Here is a 17173-nt window from a genome sequence, read left to right on the forward strand (position 1 = left end):
AAGATCATGCCACTGCACTCCAGCCTGGGCAACAGAGCGAGACTCTGTCTCAAAAAGAAAAAAATAAAATAAAATAAAGTTATTTTGTTAAGCTGGGCATGATGGGGTACGTGTAGTCCCAGCTGCTTGGAAGACTGAGGCAGGAGGATCACTTGAGCCCAGGAGTTCAAGTTCCGCCTGGGCAACAGAGCAAGTCCTCACCTCTATAATAAACAAACAAAAAACAAAATAAAGTTTTTAAAAAAGTATTTGCTCACTGGCAATGCACATGGGGCTTTAAGTGCATCCCACCTTCACGCTCCACAGAGCTTCATACTTTCCCTTCATCCAGAGGACACCTCCAGTGGACTGGACCATCCCTTTTCCGTGGTTAAACTAATTCAGCAAGGAACTAGGGATGTTTTCATGAGGAGTTTGGGAGCTTGACGCTGGTGGCTGTTGATCGTTCTCCAAGCTGTGTCGGATCCCATATCCAAAATACATAGCAAATCCTAGCAGGGAAATGAGACAATGAAAGGAAATGCAGTCACCCCTTCCCTTATAAATGCCCTGTAGCGATTGTACTGTGGTTTGTTTATTTGGAGGTTTTCTTGTTTCTTTTATTTAGAAATAGAGCTTCACTCTGTTGCCCAGGCTGGAGTGCAGTGGCACGATCATGGCTCACTGCAGCCTCGACCTCCTGGGTTCAAGCGATCCTCCCACCTCAGCCTTCAGAATAGATGTGATTACAAGCAGGTGCCACTGTGCCTGGCTAATTTTTTTTTTTTTTTTTTTTTTTTTTTTTGAGACAGCATCTCACTCTGTCCCCCAGGCTGGAGTGCAGTGGCACAATCTCGGCTCCTGTCACCTGGGCTGGAGTGTAATGGCATGATCTCGGCTCACTGCAACCTCCGCCTCCTGGGTTCAAGCAATTCTCATGCCTCAGCCTCCTGAGTAGGTGGGATTACAAGCGCCCGCCACCGCGCCCGGCTACTTTTTTGTATTTTTAGTAGAGATGGGGTTTCATCATGTTGGCCAGGCTGTTCTTGAACTCCTGATCTTAGGTGATCCACCTGCCTTGGCCCCCTGAAGTGCTGGGATTATAGGTGCGAGCCACTGCGTGCGGCCAGTTTTTTATTTTGGTAGAGATGGAGTCTCATCATGTTGCCCAGGCTGGTCTGGAGTTCCTGGTCTCAAGCGATGCTCCTGCCTTCATCTCCTGAGTAGCTGAGACTACAGGCACAGCCCACACTGTCAGCCTGAGACAGCTATAGGGAAAGGTCACAGGAAGAGTGTTGGGCTCAGACACCCAAGAGGCCTCTTTTTTTCCAGGAAGCCACTCACCAATCAACATCCAGACTCCAAATTGGGCCGAGGTCTCAGTGGTCATCTGCATCATCAGGTAAACACGCACAGAGACGCTGACCAACTGAAGGACAGGCAACAGGGGGACCTGTAGGCAAAGAGTGAACCCTGAGCACACCACGAACATCTGCAAGGGACCCTTATCCCCTTCGAGGGGCAGGAAGGCCACAGCTCTGCTCCAGTTGCATATTCAATGCCTATTCTGTTTTTTTTTTTGAGATAGTCTTGCTCTGTCACCCAGGCTGGAGTGCAGTGGCGTGATCTCGGCTGAATGCAACATCCGCCTCCTGGGTTCAAGCAATTCTGCTGCCTCAGCCTCCTGAGTAGCTGGGATTACAGGCACGCACCAGCATGCCCGGCTAATTTTTGTATTTTTAGTAGAACCAGGATTTCACCATGTTGGTCAGGCTGGTCCCGAACTCCTGGCTTCAAGTGATCCACCCGCCTCGGCCTCCCAAAGTGCTGGGATTACAGGTGTGAGCCACCTCACCTGGCTCAATGCCTGTTCTGAGTGGGTATCCCATTGAGTGTTCTGGAATAGAGAGGTTTTGGGAAGTACTGATATGTGGGGGCTGGAGGGGGTGTCCATGAACAGTCCATTGGTTTTTAGCAACTGCCCTTTTTTCCCCTGGTCCCGTAGAGTATTTAGAGCTTGAGGCATGTAGAGTCCACTGACTCAGGAGGGTGGTGTGGGAACATAAGGCCACCTTACCTTGAAATAAAGAGGAGTGTTGCTCTGGGGCTGTCTCCAGATGGTGAAAGTGAATCCCACAATGAGCACCAGCAGCAACACAGCCGCTGCAATGTAGATCAGCTCTCCAGAGAACAGGCGTTTGGGCCAATGGGCCAATACCAGGCATAGCATGGACAGCAGGACAAGTGGAAAAGGATCAAGGTTGGGGAGAACAGGTTCAGCTTCAGAAGCTAAATAAGTGAAGATCTCGGGCCACATCGTATCCCCCAAACCATATATATATATATATATATATATATATATGTGTGTGTGTGTGTGTGTGTGTGTGTGCGTGTGTGTGTGTCCCAGCCTCCCCATTAGGGACTACAGGCATGTGTCAGCACACCCAAATAATTTTTTTTTTTGAGATGCAGTTTCATTCTTGTTGCCCAGGATGGAGTGCAATGGCACAATCTTGGCTCACTGCAACCTCCGCCTCCTGGTTCAAGTGATTCTCCTGCCTCAGCCTCCCAAGTAGCTGGGATTACAGGTACCTGCCACCACACCCACCTAATTTTTTGTATTTTTTTTTTGAGACAAAGTCTTTCTCTGCTGCCCAGGCTGAAGTGCAGTGGCGTGATCTCGGCTCACTGCAAACTCGGCCTCTCCGGTTCAAACAATTCTCCTTCCTCAACCTCCCAAGTAGCTGGGATTACAGGCGTCTGCCACCACGCCCAGCTAATTTTTGTATTTTTAGTAGAGATGGGGTTTTGCCATGTTGGCCAGGCTGGTCTCGAACTCCTGACCTTGTGATCCGCCCCCCTCGGCCTCCCAAAGTGCTGGGATTACAGGCGTGAGCCACCGTGCCTGACCTAATTTTTTGTATTTTCAGTAGAGATGGTGTTTCACCATGTTGGCCAGGCTGGTCTCAACTCCTTACCTCAAGTGATCCACTTGCCTCAGCCTTCCAAAGCGAGCCACCACACCCAGCCTAAACTTTTTATTTTATATATATGTGTGTGTATATGTATGTATGTGTGCATATATATATATGGCTTTTTGTTTGTTTTTTGAGATGGGATCTCACCCCATGGCCCAGACTACAGTCCAGTGGTGTGATCTTGACTCACTGAAGCCTCAACTGCCCAGCCTCAAGCAGTCGTCCCACCTCTGCCCCCCAAAGTGCTGGGATTCCATGTGTAAGCCACTGTGCCCGGCCAAAAGTGCCCCTACTAAGAAGGGCCACCATATCTTCACGACTCCTCTCAGCTACCAAAGCCACACACTCCCTACCCGGCCCCCTGCCGCATGCTATCAGGTTCAAAACAGCCCACAGAGAAACGCCACTGCTCACCAAGCACAAAGGCACATCCACAGACGATGCGGCCTGATCTCGGGGTGGGGATGGTGCTCACAGGGCTCCACAGACTCGCCAGAGTGCTGGACGCTTCAGGAACACATTCTGGGGATTTTGCTTTGGGTACAGAATTCATCTCAACTACTTCCTCCTTCGGCTTCTCATTCTTGCTGAAATTCTGATCTGGCTGGTACCTGAATTAGAGAGAGTAGGGCAACATTGGCCAGGCGCGGTGGCTCACGCCTGTAATCCCAGCACTTTAGGAGGCCGAGGTGGGTGGATCACGAGGTCAGGAGATCAAGACCATCCTGGCTAACACGGTGAAACCCCGTCTCTACTAAACAAAAAATTAGCCGGGCGTGGCAGTGGGTGCCTATAGTCCCAGCTACTCGGGAGGCTGAGGCAGGAGAATGGCGTGAACCCAGGAAGAGGAGCTTGCAGTGAGCCGAGATTGCGCCACTGCACTCCAGCCTGGGCGACAGAGCCAGACTCGGTCTCAAAAAAAAACGAGAGAGAGAGTAGGGCAACATTAACCCAGGGACCCAGGTCCCTGTTCATCCAACATCAGAGAGCCTAATACGCCCACGGTAGCTCCCACGTATCTGAGGTTTCATCTACCCGTATCCACTACAGTCCAAAAATAGTAAATGGAAAAGTCCAGCAGTAATTCATAAGTTTTCTTTTCTTTTTTTTTTTTTTTTTTGAGACGGAGTCTCACTCTGTCACCCAGGCTGGATTGCAGTGGCACAATCTCAGCTCACTGCAACCACCTCCGCCTCCCAGGTTCAAGCAATCTCCTGCCTCGGGCTCCTGAGTAGCTGGGATTACAGGAGGCCACCACCACGCCCGGCTAATTTTTGTATTTTTAGGAGATACCAGGTTTCACCATGTTGGCCAGGCTGGTCTCAAACTCCTGACCTCAAGTGAGCCACCTGTCTCGGCCTCCCAAAGTTCTGGGATTATAGGCATGAGCCACTGCGCCCCGCCGTAATTCGTAAATTTTCAATTGTGTGCGGCTTCAAGTAGCGGCATTCCACGCTCCCCACGCCCAGGATGTAAATCATCCTTTTGTCCGGTGTGTCCATGCTGTGAACGCTACCGGCCGTGTTAAGTCACTTTAGGCATCTGAGTTATGGATGGGAAAATGATCATATATAGGGACTGGTACTATCCGCGGTTTCGGGCATGTGCTGGGGGTCTTGGAACGTGTCCCCCGTGGATAAGCAGGGGCTACTGTACTCCTCCCACTCCTGTATGTGTAGCAATGCACCGAGCGGCCAGGAGGCAGGCAGAAGGGGGCTGGGAACCCCGTCAATCCTTACGTGTCTAGGACCCCAGTCTCACCTGAGGACAAGAACAGAAAAGGCCACCAAGGAGTAAGCAAGCATGGTCCCAATGGACGAGAGGTTCACAAGGTCACCGAGCTCAAACAGGAAAGCCATGATTGCTACAGTCAGGGCACAAAACAGGGTAAGTTCCAATGTTCTACAGCACTAGAGGGTGACTGTCGTTAACAACTTATAAGAGATGGAAAAGCACTTTGGAAGGCTAAGGCGGGCGGATCACCTGAGGTCAGGAGTTCAAGACCACCCTGGCCAACATATTGAAACCTCATCTCTACTAAAAATACAAAAATTAGCTGGGCATGGTAGCACATGCCTGTAATCCCAACTACTCCAGAGGCGGAGGCAGGAGAATCGTGTGGGCCTGGGAGGCAGAGGTTGCAGTAAGCTGAGATCGTGCCACTGCACTACAGCCTGGGCTACAGAGCGAGACTGTGTCTCCAAAAAAAAAAAAAAGAGCTGGAAAAATAGGTTTTTGGTGTTCCCAATGCAAGGAAATAATCATTTCCTTGAATTGATTGTGATGGGTTATGGTATTACCTTGATTTAATCATTACATCTTGTATACATGTATGGAAATATCACACTGTACCCCACGAATATGTACAATTATTGTGTTAATTAATAATAGGAATGTGGCCAGGTTGGGGGGCTCATGCCTATAATCTCAGCACTTAGGGAGGCCGAGGCGGGCGGACTGCTTGAGCCCAAAGGTTCCACATCAGCCTGGGCAACACAGTGAGACCCCCACCTCTACAAAATTTGAATATTAGCTGGGTGTGGTGCCACTGTACACTGGCATGGGTGAGAGTGAGATCCTGTCTCAACAACAACAAAAGTCAGATTATGTACATTTTCTTTAAATTTTTTTTTTTAAACGGGAATCATCATACCTCACTGCAGCCCTAACCTGCTGCACTCAAGCCATCCTTCCACCTCAGCCTCCCAAGTAGCTGGGACTACAGGTGTACCACCACACCCAGCTAATTTTTTGTTTTTTGAGACGGAGTCTCGCTGTTGCCCAGGCTGGAGTGCAGTGGCGCGATCTCAGCTCACAGCAAGCTCCGCCTCCCACAGCCAGCTAATTGTTAAAAATTTTTTTGCAGAGACAAAAAAATAATCTCAGGGTCTGGCTATATTGCCCAAGCTGGTCTCAAACTCCTGGGCTCAAGTGATTCTGCTTTGGCCTCCCAAATTATGGGGGTTACAGGCATCAGGCACTGCACCCCATCCCATTTTCTTTATTTTATATATTTATTTTATTTTATTTTACTTTATTTTATTTTATTTTATTGAGACAGGGTCTTGCTTTGTCATCCAGGCTGGAGTGCAGTGGTGTGACCTCAGCTCACTGAAGCCTCAACCTCCTGGGCTAAAGCAATCCTTCCACCTGAGCCTCCCCAGTAGCTGGGACTACAGGCACGTTCCAGCATGCCCAGCTAACTTTTTTTTAAATTTTTGTTGAGATGGAAGTCTCCCTATGTTGCCCAGGGTGGTCTTGAACTCCTGGGATCAAGCGATCCTCCCACCTCAGCCTCCCAAAATGCTGGTGTTATAAGCATGAGCCACTGAGCCCAGTCCCATTTTCCTGTTAAACTTTTTATTAAATAAACTTTTGTAATAGCCAACTTTTTAAAAAATTAATGAATAATAATAAAAGCAAAAATGGATGGGCTGTGGGGGAGGATGAGGAACTAACTCATAGAAAATGGATGAAAGCCTGGATTCTGGGCCTTTACCTGCAACGGTCCCAGCAATGACAGTGGCCACCACAGGGGTGCTGGTGCGGGCGTGGATCCGGGCGAGTCCGCGGAAAAGGAGCCCTTCCTCAGCCATTAAGTAGAGCACACGAGGCGTGGGGAACATGGCACCCAGGAGGCTGCATGCAAGAGAAAACAGGAACACGCATGGGGACTCAGGAAGCAAGAGGGACCAGGGCTTCTGCTCCATCGCCTCCATAGGTGAAACGTCTCCTCCCTTTACCAAGGCCCAGGATACCCGAGAACCAGACAGCAGATAGGGCGAGAGCGTCCAGCACTGACCTGGAAGACAGGGCACAGAGGGTGCCGATGGCCACAGCATATCTGATGGGGGCCCATCCAATGTGGACGAAAGCCTCCGGCAAGGGGTTCTCGGGACATATCAGGTAGTAGGGCACCATGAGGGTGAGCGCTGCTGAGACACCAAAATAGGCCAAGAAGCAGATGAAGATCGAGGTCACGGTGCCCAAGGGGATGGAGTGGTGAGGGTGGAGGGCTTCTTCTCCTGCGGGACAGGGATGGAGGGGGGAGGGTGGAGGGCTTCTTCTCCTGTGGGACAGGTATATGCACCGGGCGGTGAGGGTAGAGGGCTTCTTCTCCTGCGGGACAGGGATGGAGTGGTGAGGGTGGAGGGCTTCTTCTCCTGTGGGACAGGTATATGCACTGGGCGGTGAGGGTAGAGGGCTTCTTCTCCTGCGGGACAGGGATGGAGCGGTGAGGGTGGAGGGCTTCTTCTCCTGCGGGACAGGGATGGAGTGGTGAGGGTAGAGGGCTTCTTCTCCTGCGGGACAGGGATGGAGCGGTGAGGGTGGAGGGCTTCTTCTCCTGTGGGACAGGTATATGCACTGGGCGGTGAGGGTAGAGGGCTTCTCCTGCAGGATAGGGATGGAGTGGTGAGGGTGGAGGGCTTCTTCTCCTGCGGGACGGGGATGGAGCGGTGAGGATGGAGGGCTTCTTCTCCTGAAGGACAGGTATATGCACTGGGCCAGGAAAACGCACGGAAGCGAGGGTGCGAAACCTTCTTCCCTCTTCACCATCCGAGAGCAGGGAAGCCTTCAATGAAACCGGTGCCCAGCGGCCGCCCAAACTGTGCCCAAATCCCCAATGAGACAGAATGACCGTGCTACCTGTGGTGGCGACGCCATCAAAACCCACAAACGCAAAGAAACACGTGGCTGCTCCGTGGAGAATCCCGCCAAAGTCAAAAGGCACAAACCCTCCAGAGCCCGGGGAGCCCAAGCTACGGGGACAGAAGGAACAAGAAACATTGGTAAGGTATGCAGCCATCTTTCTGGGACGACTCAGTTAACTCCAACTGCTCAGTTAATTCCACAAGCCCTGGGCCCCTACTGCCATCCCCACTCCCCATCATCTGGCTCTGTCAGCCCACATTCCCCCTATTCCCACAATAGTCCAGGTTCTGCACCCCAGGCCCCACTCCCGTGTCCAAGAGGGCAACTCTGGCCAGTTGCAATGGCTCACGCCTATAATCCCAGCACTTTGGGAGGCTCAGTCAGGTGGATCACTTGAGCCCAGAGGTTGAGACCAGCCTGAGCAACATGGCAAAACCCCATCTCTACAAAAAATTAAAAACTTATCTAGGTGTGGTGGTGCACACCTGTAGTCCTAGCTACTCTAGATGATTGCTTGAGCCTGGGAGGCAGAGGCTGCAGTGAGCCATGATCGTGCTACTGCACTCCAGCCTGAGGGACAGAGCAAGACCCTGTTTCAAAAAATAAAAATAAGTTTTAGGCTGGGAGCAGTGAGTGGTTCACACCTGTAATCCCAGCACTTTGAGAGGCCAAGGTGGGCAGATCACCTGAGGTCAGGAGTTTGAGACCAGCCTGGCCAACATGGTGAAACCCCATCTCCACCAAATATATATATATATATATATATATATATATATATTGGCCGGGTGTGGTGGCAGGTACCTGTAATCCCAGGTGGCTGAAGCAGGAGAATCGCTTGAACCCAGGAGGTAGAGGTTGCAGTGAGCTGAGATTGTGCTACTGAACTTTAGCCTGGGCGACAGAGCGAGACTCCATCTCAAAAAATAAAAATAAAAATAAATTTTAAAATAAAAAAACAGGCCAGGCACAGTGGCTCACACCTGAAATCCTAGCACTTTAGGAGGCGGAGGTGGGCAGATCACTTGAGGTCAGGAGTTCGAGACCAGCCTGGCCAAGATGGTAAAACCCCATCTCTATTAAAAATACAAAAATTAGCCGAGCATGGTGGCAGGTGCCTGTAATCCTAGCTACTCGGAGGCTGAGGCAGGAGAATCGCTTGAACCCGGGAGGCAGAGGTTGCAGTGAGCCGAGATCGCGCCACTGCACTCCAGCCTGGGCAACAGAGTGAGACTCCGTCTCAAAAAAATAAATAAATAAATAAAAATTAATTAATTTAAAAAAATTTTTTAAAAACCGTGCCCTCACCTGTGGGTGTCGTTGGACCTCCCCCCCCCCCCCCACCAGCTCGGCCCGTTTGTAGTCGGCGTCTGTGAGCTGCCAGTTGTGCAGATCTCCCTTGATGAAGCCGGAGACGATGAGGCAGCTCAGAACCAAAAGGTTCACACCTGTGAAGACTTTGGAAACCCAGGCTCACTCCCGAGCTCCCAGAGCCAGCAGTCCTGTGGGAAACATGGAATATCCAGAATATATAAACCCACAGAGACAGAACGCAGATCCGTGGTTGCCAGGGGCCAAAGGGAATGGGGAACGACTGCCTAAAGGGTGCACGGTTTCCCGCAGGGGTGACAAAAACGTTTCCCAATTAGATGGAAGTGGCAGCTGCACAATGCTGTGAATGTACTAAATGCCACTGAACTGCATGCTTTAAAATGGTTCATTTCAGGCCAGGTGCAGTGGCTCACGCCTATAATCCCAGCACTCTGGGAGGCTGAGGCGGGCGTATCACGAGGTCAGGAGATTGAGACCATCCTGGCTAACATGGTGAAACCCTGTATCTACTAAAAATAAAAAATAAAAAAAATTAGCCAGGCATGGTGGTGGGCGCCTGTAATCCCAGCTGTTTGGGAGGCTGAGGCAGGAGAATGGTGTGAACCCGGGAGGCAGAGGTTGCAGTGAGCCGAGATCACGCCACTGCACTCCAGCCTGGGCGACAGCGTGAGACTCTGTCTCAAAAAAAGAAAAAAAAAAAAAGGTTCATTTCAGGCCAGGCGCGGTGGCTTATGCCTCTAATCCTAGCACTTTGGGAGGCCGAGGCGGGCAGATCACGAGGTCAGGAGATCGAGACCATCCTGGCTAACACGGTGAAACCGCTTCTCTACTAATAATACAAAAAATCAGCTGGGCTTGGTGGCACATGCCTATAGTGCCAGCTACTCGGGAGGCTGAGACACGAGAATCACTTGAACCCAGGAGGCGGGGGTTGCAGCGAGCTGAGACTGCACCACTGCACTCCAGCCTGGGCAACAGAGCAAGACTCCATCTCAAAAAAAAAAAAGAAAACTAAAAACTAAACTAAAAATAAAAAATGAAATAAAATGATTGATTTTAGTGTGGAGTCCCAGCTACCTGGGAGGCTGAGATGGGAGGATCACTTGAGCTCACGTGAGCCCAGGAGTCTGAGGCTGCAGTGAGCCATGATTGTGTCACTGCATTCCAGCCTGGGAAAGAGAGAGACCCTGCCTTAAAAAAAAACACACAAAAACAAAACTGTTGTAAGAAGAGAGGAAGAAATGTGTCTAAGTCAGTGGTTCTCAGCTTCCGATTGTCCTAATTTGGGGGTGGGTACTACTGGCATCCCATAGGTAGAGGCCAGGGATGCTGCTCAATGCCTTATAATGCACAGGGCAGCCCCCAGGACAAAGAATTACCTGCCCCAGGATGTTAACAATGCCACCATGTGGAAACAGTGGTTCCAGTCTTACCTGCCTGTGATTCCCATCATAGGTCCTTCCTTCCGGTTTTCTAATACCCCCACCGTTGCCTCCTCCTCCAAGCCTTTCCCACCCCCCTTCCTCCACCATGCCCCACTCACCCCATCTTATCTCTGATCCCCGCCTCACCAGTGAGGACCAACACCAGGCCCAGTGCAAAAAAGTCTTGGCCAGGACTTGAGGCAGGTGCAGAGAAGTGCCCTGCAGGGCATGGGAGATGTGCTTCCCGATCAGGCTGTCAAACGCAAAGCTCCAGGCCTTGGCCACGCTGGCGGCACCTGCAGCGGCAGAAGGAGGAACGTGCATTTACGAACATACGCTGAACCCTGACCACGTGCCGTGCGCAATCTCAGCTCACTGCAACCTCCACCTCCCGGGTTCAAGCGATTCTCCTGTCTCAGCCTCCCAAGTAGCTGGGATTACAGGTGCTTGCCACCACGCTTGACTAATTTTTGTATTTTTTCCATACCTCCCCTCGTGCCCCATCATCTCACCAATGACGTAGGAGAGTAAGAGGTTCCAGCTGGTGATGAAAGCCACCAGTTCACTCACTGTGACCTAAGTGTAGAGATGGGCGGAACTGGAGCATGGCTCTACTAAAACCCGTCTCTACTAAAAACAGGGGCATGGCTCCCAGGCCCCTCTGCATAGCAGAGTCCAGACAACACAGAAGTCAGCACCGCCACCAAGAAGCAGATGACGATGGCCGGTCCAGCTTTCTCTTTGGCCACTTCTCCGGCCAGGACATACACGCCCGCTCCCAGGGTGCTGCCCACACCCAAGGCCACCAGATCCAGGGTCTTCAGACAACGAGACAAGCGATGCTTAGAGCCCTCCTGGCCCAGCTGCAGGGGCCACCTGCGCATCAACTTCCGACCAAGTTGGCGAATATTCTGCCAGACCATCTTAGATGGAGTTGAGGAGGGTGCTAAGATCTGCAGAGAACACAAGACAGAAGGCCACTAAGACAGAAAGCCACGAAGAGTATCTGTACCGCCTCGGCCCTGGGAGTCAGATTAGGACCGGCTCCTCTGAACAGCGCAGTTCTGGGAACAGCAGGTAGTAAAAGAACATTCTGGGCAAATCTTCCATCTCTGAGCCTTGGGGCCTTCAAATGTAAACGGGAACTTTAATACTTTTCAAAGTTACATGGCCGGGCGGGGTGGCTCATGCTGGGTGGCTCACGCCTGTAAATCCCAGCACTTTGGGAGCCCGAGGGGGGAGGATTGCTTGAGCCAAGGAGTTCGACACCAGCCTGGGCAACATAGCGAGACCCCCATCTCAAGGAAAAAAAAAAAAAAGTTACTGGAATGGTTTCTTTTTGTTTGTTTCTTTTTGTTTTTGTTTTTGAGACGGAGTTTCATTCTGTTGCCCAGGCTGGAGTGCAGTGGAGAGATCTGGGCTCACTGCAACCTCCGCATCCCAGGTTCAAGCTATTCTTCTGCCTCAGCCTGCTGAGTAGCTGAGATTACAGGCGCCCGCCACTAGGCCTGGCTAATGCTTTCTGTTTTTAGTAGAGATGGGGTTTCACCATGTTGGCCAGGCTGGTCTCGAACTCCTGACCTTGTGATTCGCCTGCCTCAGCCTCAAAGTGCTGGGATTACAGGCGTGAGCCACCGCGCCCAGCTTTGGAATGGTTTCTTATTTAAAGAGATGCAAACAAAAGCTTCCAGTATGGTGCCAGCACATAGGACACAGGAGCTGTGTAATTACTATAATTGGAGTTAATTGGCTGGGTGCCGTGGCTCACGCCTGTAATCCCAGCACTTTGGGAGGCCGAGGCGGGTGGATCACTTGAGGTCAGGAGTTTGAGACCAGCCTGACCAATATGGTGAAACCCTGTCTCTACTAAACATACAAAAATTAGCCGGGCGTGGTGGTAGGTGCCTGTAATCTCAGCTACTTGGGATGCTGAGGCAGGAGAATTGCTTGAACCTGGGAGACAAAGGTTGCAGTGAGCTGAGATCATGCCATTGCACTCCATCCTGGGCAATAAGAGTAAAACTCTGTCTCAAATAATAATAATAATAATAATAATTTGAGTTAATAATGTCATTTGAGTAGTTAGACTGTTTTTTTTTTTTTTTTTTTGAGACAGGATCTTGCTCTGTTGCCCAAGTTGGAGTGCAGTGGCTTGATCATAGCTCACTGCAGCCTCAACCTCCCAGGCTCAAGCAATCTCCCCGCTTTAGCCTCCCGAGCAAGTCGGACTACGGGTGTGTGTCACCACGCCCAGCTCATTTTTTATTTTATAATTTTTTGTACAGGCGGGGTCTCACTATGTTGCCTAGGCTGGTCTCTAACTTGTGGCCTCAATCGAGGCTCCCGCCTCAGCCTCCCAAATTGCTGGGATTGCAGGCGGGAGCCACCGCACCCAGCCAAAAAAATTTTTTAATTAGCTGAGGGTTGTAGTGCATGCCTGTAGTCGTAACTACTGAGGAGGTTGAGGTGGTAGGATCGCTTAAGCCCTAGAGTTGGAGGCTGCAATGAGCTCTGATCACACCAGTGTACTCCAGCCTGGGCAACAGAGCTAGTCTCTGTCTCAATAAGAAAAGAGAAAAACGGGGCTGGACACGGTGGCTCATGCCTGTAATCCCAGAACTTTGGGAGGTGGAGGTGGGCCAATCATGAGATCACGAGATGGAAACCAGTCTGACCAACATGATAAAACCCTGTCTCTACTAAAAATGCAAAAATTAGCCGGGCATGGTGGCGCATGGCTGTAATTCCAGCTACTCAGGAGGCTGAGACAGGAGAATTGCTTGAACCCGGGAGGTGGAGGTTGTGGTGAGCTGAGACCACGCCACTGCACTACAGCCTGGGTGACAGAGTGAGATTCTGTCTCAAAGAAAAAGAAAAAAGAAAAAAAGAAAGAAAGAAAAAACACAGAGAAGAGAAGAGAGGAGAAGAGGCAAGGGAAGGGGAGGGGAGGGGGAAGAGAGAGAGAGAAAGAAAGAGAAAGAAAGAAAGAGAGAGAGAAAGGAAGGAAGGAGAGAAAGAAAAAAGGAAGGAAGGAGAGAAAGAAAAGAGAAAGGAAGGAGAGAGAGAAAAGAAGGAAAGGAAGAAAAAAAGGGAGGGAGGAAGGAAGGAAGGAGCGAAAGAAAGAAAGGAGAGAAAGAAAAAGAAAGAAAGAGGCCAGGTGCAGTGGCTCACGCCTGTAATCCCAGCACTTTGGGAGGCTGAGGTGGGTGGATCACCTGGAGCCAGCAGTTTGAGACCAGCCTGGCCATCATGGTGAAACTCCATCTCTACTAAAAATACAAAAATGAGCCGAGTGTGGTGGTGGGCGGCTGCAATCCCAGGTACTTGGGAGGCTGAGACAGGAGAATCGCTTGAACCTGGGAGGCAGAGGTTGCATTGAGCTGAGAGATCGTGCCACTACACTCCAGCCTGGGCAACAGAGCAAGACTCCATCTCAAAAAAAAAAAAAAAAGAAAAGAAAGAAAGAGGAAGGAAGGAGAGAAAGAAAAAAGGAAGGAAGGAAGGAGAAAAGAGAGGGAGGCAGGGTGAGAGAGAGAGAAAGAAAGAAAGAAGAGAAAAGAAAAGAAAGAAAGAGGGAAAGGAAAGGAAGAAAAGCAAGTCACAAAAAGACACATCCTACTCTACTTGCTTGAGGACTCTGGTAGTGGTGAAACTCAGAGACGCAAAGCTGGCTACCAAGGGCTGGCGGAGAGGGATGGAACAGAGAGTTGTTTAATGGACATAGTTTTCAGTTTTGCAACATGAAAAAGTTCTGGATTTTGCTGCAAACTTAAAACTGCTCTGAAAACAATAGTCGCAGACTGCGTGCAGTGACTCATGCCAGTAATCCCAGCACTGTGGGAGGCTGAGGTGGGTGGATCGCTTGAGATCAGGAGTTTGATACCAGCCTGAGCAACATAGTGAGACCCTGTCTCTACAAAAAAAAGTTTTTAAAATTAGCCGGGCCTGGTGATGCATGCCTGTAGTTCCAGCGACTGGGAAGGCTGAGGCAAGAGGATTTCTTGAACCAAGGGGGTGGAGGCTGCACTGGGTAGCGATAGCACCACTGCACTCCAGCATAGGCAGTAGGGCAAGGCCTTCTCTCAAAAAATAAATAAACAAAGAAAATATAAAGTCAAAATGGCTAAGCCAGGCACAGTGACGACCCTGTACTCCCAGCTATTCAGGAGCCTGAAGCAGGAGGATGGATAGGGCCCAGGAGTTTGTGGTCAGCTTAGGCAAGACCTTCTCTCAAAAAAGAATAAAAATAAACAAATAATAAAGAAAAATGGATACGGTGGTAATTTTTTATTTTTATTTTTATTTTTTAGACGGAGACTCCTCTGCTGCCCAGGCCGGAGTGCAGTAGCACCATCTCAGGTCACTGCAACCTCTGCCTCCCGGGTTCAAGCAATTCTCCTGCCTCAGCCTATAATTTTATATTACGGGTTTTCTACCACAATTTTTTAAATGTTGCCGATAATACTGTCGGCCTCATAGAATTTCTGGGTGGCAGTAAAGAAATCACTGATAGAAGGCTGAAATCACTCTCGCATCCAGCAGACCCCCCTGTGTACGGCTGAACCCAGGAACCGAGTCTCAGTCTCTGGACACGCATCCAAGCCCAGCCCAATCCCTGCTCACATCCACAGCTCCAAGCTCCTTGGACTCTCGTCTGAAAAAATGGGTATCTCCTAGAATGGCGATCATTAAAAAGTCAGGAAACAACAGGTGCTGGAGAGGATGTGGAGAAATAGGAACACTTTTACACTGTTAGTGGGACTGTAAACTAGTTCAACCATTGTGGAAGTCAGTGTGGCGATTCCTCAGGGATCTAGAACTAGAAATTCCATTTGACCCAGCCATCCCATTACTGGGTATATACCCAAAGGACTATAAATCATGCTGCTATAAAGACACATGCACACGTATGTTTATTGCAGCACTATTCACAATAGCAAAGACTTGGAACCAACCCAAATGTCCAACAATGATAGACTGGATTAAGAAAATGTGGCACATATACACCATGGAATACTATGCAGCCATAAAAAATGATGAGTTCATGTCCTTTGTAGGGACATGGATGAAACTGGAAATCATCATTCTCAGTAAACTATCACAAGGACAAAAAACCAAACACCACATGTTCTCACTCATAGGTGGGAATTGAACAATGAGAACACATGGACACAGGAAGGGGAACATCACACACTGGGGACTGTTGGGTGGGGGGAGGGGGGAGGGATAGCATTAGGAGATATACCTAATGCTAAATGACGAGTTAATGGGTGCAGCGCACCAGCATGGCACATGTATACATATGTAACAAACCTGCACATGGTGCACATGTACCCTAAAACTTAAAGTATAATAATAATTTAAAAAAAAAAAAAAAGTGTATCTCCGCAGTCAGCCCAGGGGGCCAGGCTGATGCAACAGCGCGCGCGCATTGCAGAGGCCTCCTTCCGGGACTCCGAATCGTGCGGCCCGCGGTCGACAGAAGAGGGGGACACCCAAGACTTTTACCAGACTACTTACGACGACCGAAGAGCCCTGGATCCGAAGCATCGAGGCTCACTGCAAGCAGACGTGAGCTGGAGCTGCGGGATCTTTAAAATGGCAGCGGGAAACGCTGAGACCCTGTTCAGTCCCGCGCCGGTAGGGTGGGACTGACAGGACCGGCCGGGTGGGCGTATCTGTAGTGATGCAATCAGACGTTACCCTTTTTTTTTTTTTTTTTTTTTTGGCAGGGGGAGACAGGGTCTCTCTGTCGACCAGGCTGGGAGTGCAGTGGTGCAAACACGGTTCATTGCAGCCTCCACCTTCTGGGCTCAAGCAATCTTCCCACCTCACCACCTCAGCCTCTGGAGTAGCTGGGACCACAGGTGCGCCACCACACACAGATAATTTTTGTACTTTTTGTAGAGATAGGGTCTTTATATGTTGCCCAGGCTGATCTCAAGCTTTCTGGCCACCAGCAGTCCTCTCACCTTGCCCTCCCAAAGTGCTGGGATTACAGGCGTGAGCCACCACGCCCAGCTGACTTTGACATTTCTGTAGTTCCCAACAAGGGGTGATTCTAAGATTCTATTTATTTATTTATTTACTTATATTATTATTATTTTATCTTTTGAGACGGAGTTTCGCTCTTGTTGCCCAGGCAGGGGTGCAGTGACACGATCTCAGCCTCTAGGTTCAAGCGATTTTCCTGCCTCAGTCTCCCGAGTATCTGGGATTACAGGCGCCCGCCACCACACCCAGCTAATTTTTGTATTTTTGGTAGAGACAGGGTTTCACCATGTTGGCCAGGCTGTTTTCGAACTCCTGACCTCAGGTGTTCTGCCCGCCTCGGCCTCCCAAAATGCTGGGATTACAGGCATGAGCCACCGCCCAGCCTAAGATGTTTTTTTAATTGTGATAAAAATACACAGAACAGGGCCAGTGTTCTGTGTACAGTGTCTCATACCTATAATCCCAGCACTTTGAAAGCCCCAAGTGAGAGAATCGCTTGAGCCCAGGAGTTCAAGACCAGCCTCAGCAACACAGTGAGACCCCTGTCTCTACAAAAAAATTTAGAGAAAAAATTAGCCGGGCACGGTGATGGCACACCTGTACTCCCAGCTACTCAGGAGGCTGAGCCAGGAGCATCACTTGAGCCCAGGAGTTGGAGCTCAAGGCTGCAGTGACCCATATGAGAGCCCCTGCACTCCAGTCTGGGTGACAGAGTGAGACCCTGTTTAAAAATATATAAAAATAAAAAGCAGGCAAGAAAGAAAAAGGTTAAGAGAGTAAATTTTATGTTATACACGTGTTGTTGCTGTTTTGAGA

The 17173-nt window shown here is 50.0% G+C and overlaps 2 protein-coding genes across 3 annotated transcripts in view; one reads left to right on the top strand and one right to left on the bottom strand.

Moving 5' to 3' along the window:
* Window positions 1–375: 375 nt before the first annotated feature.
* LOC129021106 (cationic amino acid transporter 3-like) lies at window positions 376–15950 on the bottom strand. The gene is given in 15 exon segments (XM_063657396.1): window positions 376–491; window positions 1324–1432; window positions 2057–2259; window positions 3372–3568; window positions 4719–4821; window positions 6457–6596; window positions 6760–6982; window positions 7605–7717; window positions 7776–7795; window positions 8952–9109; window positions 10511–10549; window positions 10552–10659; window positions 10876–10972; window positions 11008–11316; window positions 15884–15950. Coding segments are annotated over 15 exon segments (1965 nt in total). The 5' UTR covers window positions 15914–15950.
* Window positions 1312–17173, top strand: part of DPRX (divergent-paired related homeobox) — a 51787-nt gene continuing 35925 nt past the window's right edge. Inside the window, exons 1-2 of one of the 2 annotated variants that reach the window (XM_054465772.2) lie at window positions 1312–1381; window positions 6705–7747. The gene's annotated coding sequence lies outside the window, so the exon portion shown is untranslated. Of the gene's footprint in view, window positions 1382–4704; window positions 4845–6704; window positions 7748–17173 lie in introns of those variants that run through there. The other variant, XM_054465770.2, reaches the window with a different exon arrangement.

Source organism: Pongo pygmaeus, chromosome 20 (genome assembly GCF_028885625.2).
Source record: "Pongo pygmaeus isolate AG05252 chromosome 20, NHGRI_mPonPyg2-v2.0_pri, whole genome shotgun sequence".
Classification (NCBI taxonomy): Eukaryota; Metazoa; Chordata; class Mammalia; order Primates; family Hominidae; genus Pongo; species Pongo pygmaeus.